Genomic DNA, 14,430 nt, shown 5'->3' with positions numbered 1-14,430 from the left:
AATTGACCCACATGGCAGAACTGGCAGTCCACATGGTGACTTGTTTATCTAGCAGCCTCTCAGCACCCAAGAGGCTGAACCAGAGTCACTGTTTATTTTGGTTTTAATAGAATGTTTGTTGCAGATTCTAAAAGAGCGGCCAGTGCAGATAGTTTTGGCAGGAAATGCCAAGTTATAAGCGGGCCTGAATCAAGAGAGCACTGGAAGACACTGGGCCTCGTTCTTGGTGTTGCAGGGTGGTGGTGTAGGCTTGAGCATCTCAGGCAGTTCAAAGACCCCTCCTCTGGACCCTTATCCATCAAGTGAGGTAGGCAGGGGACCATGGCAGCTCCAGCCACTCCCCTTTATTCAGTTGGCATGGATGGGGTAGAAGTAGCTTCCCCTTATTCTCTTGAAGTCTGCTTGGGTACGGCCCTGGACCAGTTCCTGCTGGTAATTTTGTAGGGAGCTGCTCAATCCCCATGTCTTTTGTTAGATATGTTAATAAAGTTGCAGTCTCCACTTGAAGCACATTTTTGTGCCTTCTTCCAATGTCTGGGTCAGTGAAAGCACAGATATGCCATAAAAGCACTTTATATTATTCCAGTCACACACCCCTGAATACAGAATCTTCCCCCAAATCATGCCCACAAGGACCTAGGTGCTCAGATAACTGTGTGACTGTGTAAAACAAGAATATTGAGAAGATATTATCTGAGCAAGGGCATGTGCACAGGGGTCATGAATAAATCAGACGTCATATACACATCAAAGCATGGGCCTTCCCCTGACCTAAAGGCTCACCCTAGAGTCTCTGTGGGTCTTTGTGCCCAGAATCTATGAATTAACCTCTGTGAGTCTAAAAGGAAGCCAGAATTGGTACCAGCAATTAATTTCTCCATGCTCCCCCTGCTGGGCATCAATGCATAATGTCCAGCCAGAATTTGGCCTGGATAAAGCATCCAATCTGAGTCCTTGGGCTGCTGCTCCATTTAAGTCAGTGACAATTTACCGATTGAGTTCAATGGGAGCATTATGTGACCCAGTGAATTTTATACTGTGCTAGCCCTGCCTTATTCCCAACAGATCCCAAACCTTTCAGAAGTTCTCTCTCAAAGAAAGAACCAGGGATATTTTTAACTTGTTGATACAGATCTGAAAGTGATTAAAAATCACCTTAGTTTCTTTCAAGGGCATCGACTTCATGTCCTCTTTCACTTCTCATGGCACAACAGTAAAGCAGCAGTTTTACTCAGGGAAGGGAATGATTTATGTAACTTAGCTTCAGATTAAGTGGTAAAGAACTTTAAAGGCTGTGATGCATCCAAGCAATTCTGCAACTGTAATTATTAGTCCTAGGGATTTGTTTACTTGCAGGTAAACCAAATATTTTGAATGGAGCAGTCACCCTATGGAGGGGTATTATCCTGTGTTAATTAATTGCAGTCAGTCATGGAGGCACTTGTTGAACTCATGACAATACTCACTTTTAAGACCATATGGCACTTTCCTAGGGCTTCAATAATCACTGTGCTTTCCAGAGACATACCACTCCTTTTGTAGATGCTTCCCTGCAGGAATGTATTGGTGGCTGTTGAATACCTATAGCTATATCTGGATCCTCTGGGGAAATTCAGCCCACTGTGTTCTGGGAAACAAACAAACAAACCAAAAACCTGTGTGCGCACTTCTATATTTTATCAGCAAATCAAGAGACTGTTGGTAGATTTAGGCCATTTAGGCACCTAAGCAAGTGGCCAGATTATCAGAAGAACTCTGCTTCCAATTAGGCTCATAATGTACGTGACCAGATTTTCAATAGTATGAAGCCCCCAGGAGCTCCTGCATGGAGGGCACAGAGGAGTGCCCTCCTTCCCATGGCACACTCATACAGGGCCCAGCCACAATGTGGCCCATAACACTGAAGGCCCTGTAGTGTTAAGAGTCTGCCCTACCACAAGCAGGGTGGGGCAGGAGTGTTGTGACACAGCAGTCTTCCCACCACCCAAGCTGGATATTTTGATGACAGCAACATGAGACAACCAAGACTTTACAATTCTCCAGGTACATTTCACACATGTAAAAACTTCCCATCTGTCAGGGTAGTTAAGCACTAGAACAAATGACCTAGGGAGGTTGTGGACACTCCATCACTGGAGATTTTTAAAAGCAGGTTAGACAAACACCTGCCAGCAATGGTCTAGTTATGACTTAGTCCTGGCTTGAGTGCAGGGGGCTGGACTAGATGACCAGCTGAGGTCTCTTGGGGCTGGTCTACACTAATGCTCCCGCCAACTTACCTTCCACCTCTCGGGGTGGTGGCATACAGACGTCATCGACGGGAGAATGTTCTGCCATCAATTTAGCTTGTCTACACCAGACCTGCTAAATCAACACTGCTGCATCGATCGCACCAGTGCCGATTTAGCCGCAAGTATAGATAAGCCCTCACAGTCCTACACTTTTATGATTCTATGTGCTGTTAACTGCACATCTGTTATCAGATGGATGATTTCTATGCCCCGGTCTACACTACTAACTCATGTTGGTATAACTGCATTGCTCAAGGGTGTGGAAAATCCACACCCGAGTGACACAGTTATACTGACCGATGTCCCATGTACATAGCGCTATGTCGCCAGGAGGGCTTGTCCTATTGACACAGCTACCACCTCTCAGGGCTTGTCTGTACTTACAGCCCTGCAGCTGTGTAGGTGGACCAGTGCAGCTGCTCCACTGTCGCACTTAGTGAAGATGCCACCTATGCTGACAGGAGAGCTTCCACCGGCTGAGCGATATAATTACACTGACATAAATGTGTAGTGTAGACCCGGGCGTGGGGAGATGGAGTATCCACACTGACGGGAGAAGCTCTGCCATCAGCATACGTAGTGTCGACACTAAGTGCTACAGCGGCACAGCTGCAGCGCAGTAAGTGTAGACAAGCCCTACGTCAGAACTGCCACTTTGAAATACCACCCTAGAAGGTTTGGGCTGAGAAAAGGAGGGGGAAAGGGAAGGCAGGAGTTCTGTTTGGATTAGGGACACTTGATCAGTTTGGTCCTTTCTATCTTCCACTTGTGGGGATGAAGCTTCTATAAGTTTGTTGAAAGGAAAGGAGCCTGATTTCCTCCTACTGACACAACTGTTGACTGGGGTAACTCTGCTGCTATCAATGAGTGACACTGGTGTAGGAAACAAGTTGGAAATCGTTCCCCAGAACTCCATTGTCCACTTTGGGGTTATACTGTAGTGTAAGAGTCCAGAGGCAAGGCAGAAAAACAACAATTCCATTTATTCGAGACAAATTCAGCTTCATGAACAAGCCAGAAGGAAAGAGAATCCCTGTTCTGTCTAGTCCCAGGGGAAAACCCACCCCTACCCAATCTCCACAGCAAGTTTTCAGGTTCCAGACACTACAGCCAACACTTTGCCAGACCAAGTTTGCACTGGCTGATCCTAGCTCGAAGCAAATACATGGATGTCAACAGCTACAGCCTTTCACTTCTATCACATGAACTGCACGAGTGATGTGCTGTTCGGCAAAACATACTGTGTGTGTCCCTTGAAGGGGGACAGCATAGAAAGTGTATTTGGAGGTTAGATTTGACCCATAGGGCCAAACGGTGATACAACTTCAGGCTTTTGAAATTTCAGGCATTCCACATTCACTGGAATTCTTTACTGGCCAAAAAAAAAAATCACACAGATTTAGTTCTTTTGCATGTAGCTCAAAAGGGTACATCCCAAGCTCAGGGTAATGTCATACCAGCAGATACAGTCCAATCTTTGTTTTATAATAGTTTGAACCTGACTGTATTCTGCACTGAGCTATTGACTGTATTCTTTTGAGTGGAACCAGCCTTGGAAAATAAATCATGCTTTGAAATATATGCTGTTAGATGTCTTCCTGTCGTGGTGTTCGGTACATCTCTCCCCTAAAAGGGCCCTGGATACTATTAATTAGATGCTGTAAACATGATGGAACCTCTATTTTGCTAAGGATTTCAAGATTTCAAAAGGTAGCCTATTCCCAAATCAGAACCAAAACCAAACATTTCAAAATTTTCTGAACAAAAATTTGGTTTCGGTCAATGAAAACATTTAATTTTGTCAAAATTGAAAGGATTCATTTCATTTTCTATTTTTTAAAATGCTATAATACAAATTTTTAAAAAAATAAAACAAAAAGCCATTTAAAAATGAAAAATCTAACCATTTCGTTTCAACACTGTCAGAATTTTTTCCACCGGTTTTTCCTCTGAACAAAATTTTGGCAAAATCCACATGATTTTACAGGGCATTTTGATTTCAACAGAACTGTATTTTAATAGATTTACAACTGATATGCGAGTTATTTATTAGATAGAATGCTACCCTCCCTTTCAGAAAACGAGAATAGCAGGCAAACACTGAAAAAAGCAAACAGCAAAAGAAGGTAACAGGGCCGGGGTGCTGGAACAATTTGTATAATGGGGATGCTGAGAGCCATTGAATCAAACTGTAAATCCTGTATCTGAGGGAAACTACTTCAAGTGAGGAGGGTGCAGCAGCTCTCCCAGCACCCCTTGTTAAAGCACCTATGGGCCTTTTTAGTGACTATGCAAGGATTAATATGTTTGCTCTATCCTGGAAACATGGAATGTTGCTGCTTTCAAAATGTCTTCATCTAAAGTCTTTTACAGTTACTTGATGAATTATTCAATTTAAATGATCAAGGAGTTTTGATGTAAACTGTGATCTGATTGCATGACGTGGCTTTCAGTCCATGTAATTATCTCCCACTGAATTATAATCAGAGTAATATTGCTTCTTTCACTACAATCCCCTACAAGAAAGGTCATTTAAAATAGCCACTTAATAGTAATGAACTGGCTAGTGCATATGTCCCGCGCTGCCCTTTACTGAAACAAAGTCAGAAATGCTAATGTGTGCCATAGACTCTATATTGCTACTGTCAAAGAAGATTCTCCTTTAGTTCAGATGATAGTAAGCTGTGCTTTAAGGGCCGGAGGATCAGAGTAACCATTCCACCAGCATGAGTTCTGGTGGTCAGGGCATGCCACGGTGTCACTTATAATGACAGTGGTAAAATCCCTGAAAGATCACAGATTTGTAGCATTATTTAGCTTTGGAACTACTGTAAAGTAGAAGCAGGAGAGTTTGATTAAAACGTTCTCTCTTGCATCAGGTTAAGAGGGGGCTGCCTGGAAAAGATGGCCACAACCTTTGTCATGCTTACTCTTCATTAGCTCCACCTGCAGGCTCACTGGGGAATTGAAAGCCCTTTAAAAAAAAACAGGTTTTTGTTAGGAATTATGGGGTTGGATTCGAGCTGAGCAATGATGGCTGAGCAAAAAGACACTGAGCCACACTGGCTGTTCAGGACAGCATATAGGGGGACCTGGGATCGGAGTGCTCTCTGATTCTCCAGTTGTTGTTCTCAGTGCACACTCAAGCACCTGCTGCCAAGGTGAGCAGGAAGCTTTGGTTACTGATGCATGCACACAAGCTAGCTGACCAAGCCTTGAGTCTGTGAAGGACTCCCAGGAGCAATAGCCAGGCTCTGTGGACGGAGTGCTAAGTCTTTCTCCTACCTTGCTACTGTGCAGGTAACGCTGGGATGTGGAAAAAGAGACTCAGGACAGGGCAGGATTTTGTGTTGCATATTTTGGAGCACACTGTAGGCTAGTTTTAACTTTTGTGTGATCTGAGTCCATAGAATGTTAATTTAGAGCAACCCAGTGCAACAGAAGAGACAGCCATGCTAGGCAGTTTCCTCCAGGAATATAAATTAGCTCAACAGCAGTAAATCCTAGCTCAGCTATCACTGTCATCCTTCCAATAAAGCAATGCCCACTGAAAAGTCCAGCACGTTACAAACTGCAAAGTCGTGCGTTGTGACTATAAACCTGCTCTGTATACTAGCTTGGTCTTACTCACCAGCACACTCAGTCACACAGGCAGGTTCCGGGCCTAAATTCTCCTGAGATCCTGCAACAACAAATCAGAAATAATTGTAGAAATGCACTAAGAAAAAACCCATGTGCAGCTTCAGTGACTGATATCATAACTGTTCATTTACAATAACACTGAGATTAAAGCAGCAACATACATTGCAAAGTCCTCTAATAGTAATTACTGAAAAGACTTTATTGGGGAAACACCATATACAGCAAGGGACTTGTTATCACACAGTCGTTTTGCAACAATGATTTTGCATTCTTCTCTGGCAAAGGATAAAAGCTCCAACATTTGAACATCATCTCTTTTCTAAATTGGGTAGAAGCCAACATTTTTCACAATATAAAATATTCTTGCAACCCTCAGATCAGAAGCCTTAATGTGTGAGTGACAGTGAAATGGGCCACATAATGGAGTCAGAAGTTCATTCCATGACTGTTTAGTCCAGGCCAGGACTCTGTGTTGTGAGACCCACTGGCACAGGTTCTGCCTAATTATGCTGGCAGCTGGAGAACCAGAGGGACAGTCTGTGTCTGGCTGGCAGTTTCAAGTGAAGAACCACTGTTGTATGCATTACAACTGAGTCTTGTCTCCTCTGTACCACCAGCATTATTACAGGCCTGAGCAGCAAAGTGGAGATCTGTGCACAGTATTAAGAGCTAGGGTTTAGGTGCTGCTGCTTATAGAGATAGGAGTCAAAGTTCTGATGAGGGCTTGAAGTTCATTCAGGGGAGTTCAGCCACAGAGTGGTGGTTTTGGTCCACTTCCGTTGATGTTAAACCATCGGTAACTACGTGCACATTAACACTCATGATTTCCCTTTCTTCCTTCTTCTGCTCTAAAGAGGATAAACACTTTCTGAAAACACAAGCAAATAAATGCAATGACTAACAAGTTTCCTGTTTCTCTCCCATAACTTTTCCAGCATATTTTGACTATCTTGGTTTTTAGTGCTTAAGAGACTAATTGCTCTGGTTAGATGGGTATAAGCAAAGTGCAAGATTCCCCTTTAAAGTTCTGCCATGCCTCATTCTAACCATATCTAAATAAGTGCCTTCTATCCACAACCTGGAAATGTCTTGGGGTTTATATTTTTATTTTCTAGATTCCACAGTCACCATTAATATTTTCAAGGCACGCATTAGACATGCTGCAGCCATTAGGAAAGAACAAATGACTTCACGGTCAGCCATAAAAAATCCCTCCCCAGAACTCTCAGATCAGGTTTTGTTTTTTAATCTTCTTGACAAACCAAGTATACTTTAGCCTTCTGAATAAAAGGCTCATGGAAGGCTGCTGAGACCCAAAATTGTTCTCCAGCTAAGTTGTCCAAGGTCTGACAAAAATCACATAAAATAGCACTGGACAAGACCTAATAAGCAAAAGGACAAACAAGACATTGTAGGCCAAGTACATCTCTCCTGTCACCCGTGGTGGAGCTGACTGTTGAATAGAAAAGAGATTCTTTTCAAGCTAAATGGTGCCTTGTCATTCTTTTCTATTGGCGGTAATCAGCACAGCATCAGTAAATAGTGCTAACCAACCAGGACTTTTATTTATTTATTTTATTTTTAAAGAAGACTTTTCTAACCATCTAAAGTAAAAAAAAACCCTGCGCCCTCTCATGTCTACTCCTTTGCTATAAAGGTGGCTGACACCAAATTTTCTGATAACTCCAAAGTCAGAGGGGTACCAGCATAGCGCACACATAGATAAACAAAACCAAGTAGAGGAGAGATTTGAGAGTATTAAATTACTCTTTATACCCCAGGAGAGGAAACAAACACCACAAACATAAAATAAGAGGCGGGAATAAGAGATAGATTTACCAGAGCAACCTCAGAAATGGTACTCACTGTCTCTTTAAAGCCTTCATATTATTCTTTCATCTAACCTAGCTCTGTAGTTGCCGGGGGGGCGGGGGGGAGGTATGGGATTTAGAAGGGAAGTGTTCTACAATATGAAAAATTTTGAGAACCACCAAGTTATTCTAGAGCAAAATTACACTAATGTTCTGAGTGTAGCTACCTTTAAATAGAACACATAGCTATGTCATCTTACCCTCATCTTCTGATGCTCTTTGTCCTTTTTGCTTATTACCATCAGCCATTATGTAAGCTGTTCAGGGCAGGCCTCATGGGTGAAATCCTCAGTGGGAGTTTAGCCATTGCGTTCAATGGGGCTAGGATTTCAGCCCATGTCTTCCTACATGTCTGTACCATACCGAGCATATTTTGGATACTACTGTAGTGTAAATACATAACAATCCCTTGGTAGATTTGCTCAGGTGGGTATGAAAATGTAATTACGTTTCTTACCAACAGAGGAAAGGAAAACCTATAGTTAAGGGCCTAATTCTGCCATTCTAGGCACTTAAGGCAGGAAGGATTCTAGGCACTCAGTGAAGGATTCTGCTGCCATATTGCTGAGAATCCAGTCTAAGTAGAAATGAGGTGTCTAACCCAAGGAAGAATCACACTGTATTTTATCCCCCAAACTCCCTCCCCAAGTGCAGATTTTTAAATGAATCAATTGCTTTTCAGGTCATTATCTGCTTAGCAGGAGAGTTTCATTGCCAGTGGTTACACAAGACAGAATGCAAGTGTCATCTGAAGCATTCACAGCAGCAGGTTTCCACACCAGAGCTGTTCTTTTCCCAACGCCGGCATGCTGAGGAGCAAACACTAAACATCGCATCACAAGGCCTTTTTGTTGTTTCATCAGTCCCTAAACACTAGAGAATCTATTCTCCTTCCTGATTTTCATTCAGGCTTCCTGGAGAGGGCAGTGACTCTCTAGAGACGTGAGGGCAAATGCATTGAAATGAATGGAGTTATGCCAGAGTTACGCAGGCATAAATGAGAGAGCAGTTTGGCCCATTATATAAAGATACTCGGTCTGTTTTTTAATCTCAATGCACATACAGCGTCTGTTAAAACTAATGGCATAGCTCACGATCATGTTTAGGCTTTGAAATGATCTTCCAAGGGAAGTGGCAGAATCCCCAGCCCTTGATCTGTTTCAAACACAACTAGACAAAGCGCTAGCTCAAGAACCATTAAGTGACAGGACAGAGTCAGATTTTCATCGTCTAGGAGGCATGCACATGTGTGCAAATTGCCTGCACAATTTCTGCAATTGCATGCACAGACATTGGGACTGGGCATTCAAATAGCCAGTTAGGCTCCGTCATAGAAAAATCAGGTGAGCAAAAAGGTCAATAGATTTTTATTGTTGTTTGTCCATCCCATGGGCACTTATATGAATATACTGTAGTTCTGAAGATCTAACCCAATAGACCTTTTCCACTGCTATAATAAGTGGGAGTTAACTAGATATACTGTGATGAGAATGGCCCTTTTAAGGATACTTCTAAGACACAACCCCCATCCAAGACCTGATCCTACATTCCTTGCGCACACCAAACTTCCTTGGAATTCACTGGGAACACACAGTGTTGGACGGAGTCCCAGGTGTTCTATTAACAAAAACTTGGTCACACTGATACAGTAAAAACAGCCAAAATCAGATGAGTGATGCAGATTCACTACTGTTTATGGCACTTGCACATGCCTGGACAGAAATGAAGGTGAATTTGCTGCTTTTATAATAAAACATTTACTATTAAACCTCTTTAAAAACCACCCCATGTTAGCTTGCTATAATCTATAAAAAGCTTGGTTTAAGATAATTCTCTTCAGTATTAAGAACAGCAGCAGTATTTATGCCTCTTCCACAAGTTCTACGCTAATGAAACATGCCCTCCAGTTATAACCGAGGTCCTCTGGGGCCCTTAGGTCAATTATTCCTACAGGAGACAAGAGTTAACAATACCTCTCTCTTTACTTACCATTGCTGCGCTTTTGTATATTTCATATGTCCCATCTGCCTTAAGGAAATCCTTTGGCAAACTAGCCCATCTAAAAACCCCATTCAGATTATTTGATTGAAACCACATTTTCTCTTCTCTTCCTATAGACTTTAAGACTGGGGGGGAGAGGGGGGAGGAATTCACTGTTTTTGCAACAAAAATAAGTGAGCAGCTTTTCCCTTTGGTATCTATTCTTGTATCATTCTTGAAGCAGAGTGAGAGCTTAATTCTCAGAAGAGTAAAATTACATTTCTGTCAAAATACATTTACCACTTATTTATTTTTCCTCCCCTACAAGATTCTGTTACATCTTTGCAGAAACTGAACTCGTTTATGGAAGTACAAACTTGAACTAAAGGAGCAAAATGCAAGTGAGTTGGTTATTGTTGTTCTAAATAAACTTTATCTCAGTTCAATCAGTAAGTAGAAAGCAAAAAGATTCCTAGAATGATGATTGTCTGTCTAACTGACCATATCTGGTAATGTCATTCTAGGACAACAAAATCTTGCTACATTTATAGACCTGTATAAATAAACCTCAAAATTCCAACTGCACTGCATTTGGAAAGCAATATAACTATTCTGATTCATTCTCTCACAATCCCGTTAGAAATTTAAAATACACAAAAAGAAAAATTGCAGCCGTACAAATCTAAATAACCAAGTTTGGGTCTAGAAATTCTTTGGAAAATGTAAATGGTTTCTTCTTTCTTGAAAAAGTTGGCTGGAAGCGTAGAAAGATACATTATCAAGTTAATGGCCTTTAAAGAAAATAAATCAGCAATTTCCTTTGCAAGAGCATTGAAATAAATGCAACACCCAAAAATCACACACAGTTCACCTTAATCATGGAGGGCTAGATTTTCAAGAAAGTTCAGCACTCGCAGTTAGGATCAGATTTTCAAAAGAGCTCTCAGCACCTAAATCATACAGCCAGATTCTCAAAAGTGCTCGGCCCCCAGCTAAGCAAATGGAGCTGAGGAGTGCTGACCACTTTGGAAAATCTGGCCACTTAGTTTAGATCCCTGACTGGGAGCTGGTCAATGCAGAGTCCTGTGAATATTTTATTTTATTGTTTTTAATTGGTTATCCTGTTTGTTTTTGATTTAGGAAACAGCATGTGTCTGGATCTATTTTCAGCCCAAAAAAATGGACAATATTGTTACAGTTTCCCTCATTTTCAGCTAGTTTAAGGACCTTTCATTTTCAAAATATTGTAATAACCATCATTTTTAAACATCAAACTAATGCAGCCTTTTACAAACTCCAATCATTCTGTAATGAGTGCATGTATCCACTACAGCAGTTCTATCGTTTTCCTGGGCTTCCCCAACTAATGCTGAAGGAAGATACAGTAATACTGTGCTCTTTAACATGCAGGATACCCTCCCACCTGCAAAAGCACCACCCAGGCAGGCCAGCAATACAGAACTGATGTACAGAAAGCCAAGACAAAGTTACTACAAGAAAGTATTCCTACAAGAGCTGCACGTCCCAACATAATTTACACTCTCCCAGATGCTTTGCAAGTGAGATCATTGCTGTGCAGAAACATTGTGCATTGGCGAGCGAGCAAGCTGCGATTTGAGCAGAGGAAACAACATTTTCTTCTACTTACGCCTAGGCACTCCTGCGACAACCACGCAGAATAAAAGGACTGAACGCAGCCCCATGACCATCCAGAGTGCCTCCTTAGCCCAGCAATAACAAACCCACATCGGTCCTCCTCTCAGAGGCAGCTCTGAGCCAGGCAGTGAAAGGAAACTTTCTTCACAAAGCAGGACCTGACTATTTCAACTCCCCTCTTCCAGCCGGAGGAGGGGCTGACAGGGGAGCGGGTGGTGGTGTGTGTATGGATGGGGGGGGGAAAGAGTAAGGGAGGGGGAACATCTCAGCCACTAAGAGTTCTTTGATAACATTTTAGACCCACGGCTCCCACCCAACAAGGACCATTTCTAACCTATCGGAAAAGAGTCACCCCGGAGGAAACTGGAGCGTTCGGCATCTAAAAAGTTCAGACAGCCTGAACAATCCTGGGCAGTGATCGCCCTGCAGGTGATACATTCCTGCTGCAGTAATTACAGCCACGTGGGGGAATGGGTGAGTGCTTTGGGGCCGAAAGGAAGATGTTTCCATCGGGGGGAGCGAACAAGTGAGCTTTTCTCCCCTGTGCTTATCCAGGGTAGCAACATCCTCTTCGCCAAAGTGCCACTTCTCAGATGACTGAATGTGTGCCTAAAAACACAAAGACAGGCATGTAAAAAAAGAGCCCTGCAGGTAACTATGGGGGTTTAATGACATGCCGGATACATGGCTTCCAGCGTTCACTAGCCTAAAGACTTCCCCTGCAGCAGCTGCCTTGAGTTTGCCTTTTTTCCCCAGCTCCTGCTCCCCACCCAGGCCCTTTCCCCTGCTCTGCCTGGTATGCAGCACTCAGCCTAGGAGTTTCTGCACTTCCTCGTCACCCTTCCTTCCTTGGAGCTAAAGCTGGAAAGGACCTCTAGGGGTTGGCCCTGTGTAGCAGGGCACAATCATAAACAGCTAGGAGGCTGCCTGGTTTAGCAAGCAGAGCACCAGGGATGGGTGTCCAGGCCTCTGCTTCCAAGTTCACTATCGACAGTGCTAGGTCTTAGCCCCGCCTAACCCCAACTGTAAAACATGGCTCCCATGGGGGGCCTGCACCACAGAGGTGTTGGGAGGCTTGGCCTGTTCATGCACTTTGAAGTTACTTTAGAACAGCAAAGAATTATTTTGCTCTGCACTAAGCTCCCATGTCCTCTAAACAATCATATATGTGGAGGTCTGGTGCTGCTTTTGCACAAGGGATAACAATTCAAGTCACTGGAGTTAGGCTTTTCCACGCGGTAGGTAGTATCTTCAGAGCAGCAAGGATTACCCCCACCCTTCCTCCACCATTTTTAATGATAGGGGAAGGCAGATCTTCCTGCATATTTTGAAGGTGTAAAAGGCTAGGCCAATGAGAAACGGTGGAGAATCAGGTCCACTATGCTAGGCAGAATCAGCTCTAATTAGAGATGGGTCTAAAGACTGGAAGAGCTTGGACCTGGAGTTGGAATTTCTTATAATCAATCCCAAATGTTCTGAGAGAAAGACCAGTTCTGTCTCCTTATGGAATTTTTGGAAAACATTAGAGCTTGGCTATGAAACCACCCAGAAACTGCATTATAGTGATCTAGTAACTGTGTTTTCTTCAAATCTGCTGTGAGTTATTGAATTGAAAGCACAAAACTATTGCACACTTTATATGATACCAATTCATTTGGACTCAATGAAAAAGGTTGTAGTAAGTTACCTAGTAGTCAATTACCTCTGCAATTAGGCTGCACTCAGAAGCCCTAGGAGGCAATAGAAGCAGGGGAGGTGTGTGTTTGTGTTAGCAGGCTGAATTTGCAGCAGAATTGTTTTACTAGGACAACAATTTCTGCCTTTTCCAAATTAATGATGTTGCCAATTCTCCAAAATAGTCTGACTTCATAGTGTTTATATAATGAAAAAAATCTATTTAATAACTTTGATCAGGCTGTGTTACTGAATACTTTACCACGGCAAAAACTTTCACAGAAGTCATTAGCCTGACTCTCCTAAAACCTGCCTGGCCTGATGTACACAGCAGTATTTGTTTGTTGGATTCAGGTTGTTCAGCCCAACCCTCCTAGTAAAGAGGACATGTGAGACACATCAGGAAGTCAACATAAGCTAGTCTTTAAAGAAATTATTGTTTCTTTTTTTGAGAGTATGTTGATGTCATGTATAGCAGCAAGGTCCTGAGCCACCAAAGCATATCCCAGAACATGCATTAGCATGGGAGTACTCCCCTTAAAATTAAGCAAGTATGTAATTTAAGTGGTTTGCTGGAACAGGGCAAAATTAGTGTTATTGGCTTTGTATCCCTAACCCAGGCACCATAGACTCTGCTGGAGGGTAGTATGCAGGACTAGCAACACTGTAAATAACATTTCTAGTTATTTGTCTAGCTGGCTTTGTTTCACACTTAAAGGAACAATAATTTTACCCTATTTCCTCTTCCTTCTTCAATTAAATCTCTAAATGGTCCCAAAAAAACCTCTCTGCATTGCACACATCTTTGTAGTATTGTAAAAAAATGTAATTCATGGCTATTAAAACCAGAGGAGACCATAATGATCATCTAATGATCTCCTGACCTTAAACGTAAGGAAGGCTGCCTAGTTTAGTGAGCAGAGCACTATGGATGGGAGTACAACAAATAATTCCTGCATCAAACCAAGTAAATTTGTAGCTGAACTTCAGCATTGATTGTAGAGAGCCATGATACAAGTATTTGGACACCTATTTAGAATGACTTTTATAAACTACCCTCTTATAGCAATTTTTAAAATACTGGCAGTTCTATCATGACCCCCAGAATCCCAGCGCACTGAAAGTCGCAAATAGAACACATGCACATTACCATGTTAAAATGTATTGTGTATGCCAGCATGTATGTCATGGCTCAGTCCTCCTAAAGAACTAACCCCCAACCTTTCTCAGATGGATGAAGGACATAGCATTATAATATTCACAGGGTTGCTTATGAAGTTATGGGCGTTGGTCCCAGTCTTGCAAATTCTTATGCA

The 14,430-nt window shown here is 42.5% G+C and overlaps 1 protein-coding gene across 5 annotated transcripts in view; it reads right to left on the bottom strand.

The window, feature by feature from the left end:
- Positions 1-11,581, bottom strand: part of LOC311527068 (uncharacterized protein) — a 153,296-nt gene extending 141,715 nt beyond the window's left edge. For all 5 annotated transcript variants that reach the window (XM_084640682.1, XM_084640679.1, XM_084640680.1 and 2 more), the window contains exons 1-3: positions 11,433-11,581; positions 5,923-5,973; positions 1,467-1,627 (exon numbers count right to left, since the gene is read on the bottom strand). In XM_084640682.1, the coding sequence (XP_084496808.1) occupies positions 1,467-1,627; positions 5,923-5,973; positions 11,433-11,532 (312 nt within the window). In that variant the 5' untranslated portion in view covers positions 11,533-11,581. The remainder of the gene's footprint in view (positions 1-1,466; positions 1,628-5,922; positions 5,974-11,432) is intronic.
- Between the last annotated feature and the right edge of the window lie 2,849 nt (positions 11,582-14,430).

This window comes from Lepidochelys olivacea, assembly GCF_965140295.1.
Source record: "Lepidochelys olivacea isolate rLepOli2 genome assembly, chromosome: 10".
Lineage (NCBI taxonomy): Eukaryota > Metazoa > Chordata > Testudines > Cheloniidae > Lepidochelys > Lepidochelys olivacea.
Note: the sequence above shows the minus strand (reverse complement) of the source record. Positions and strands in the feature narration are given on the sequence as shown.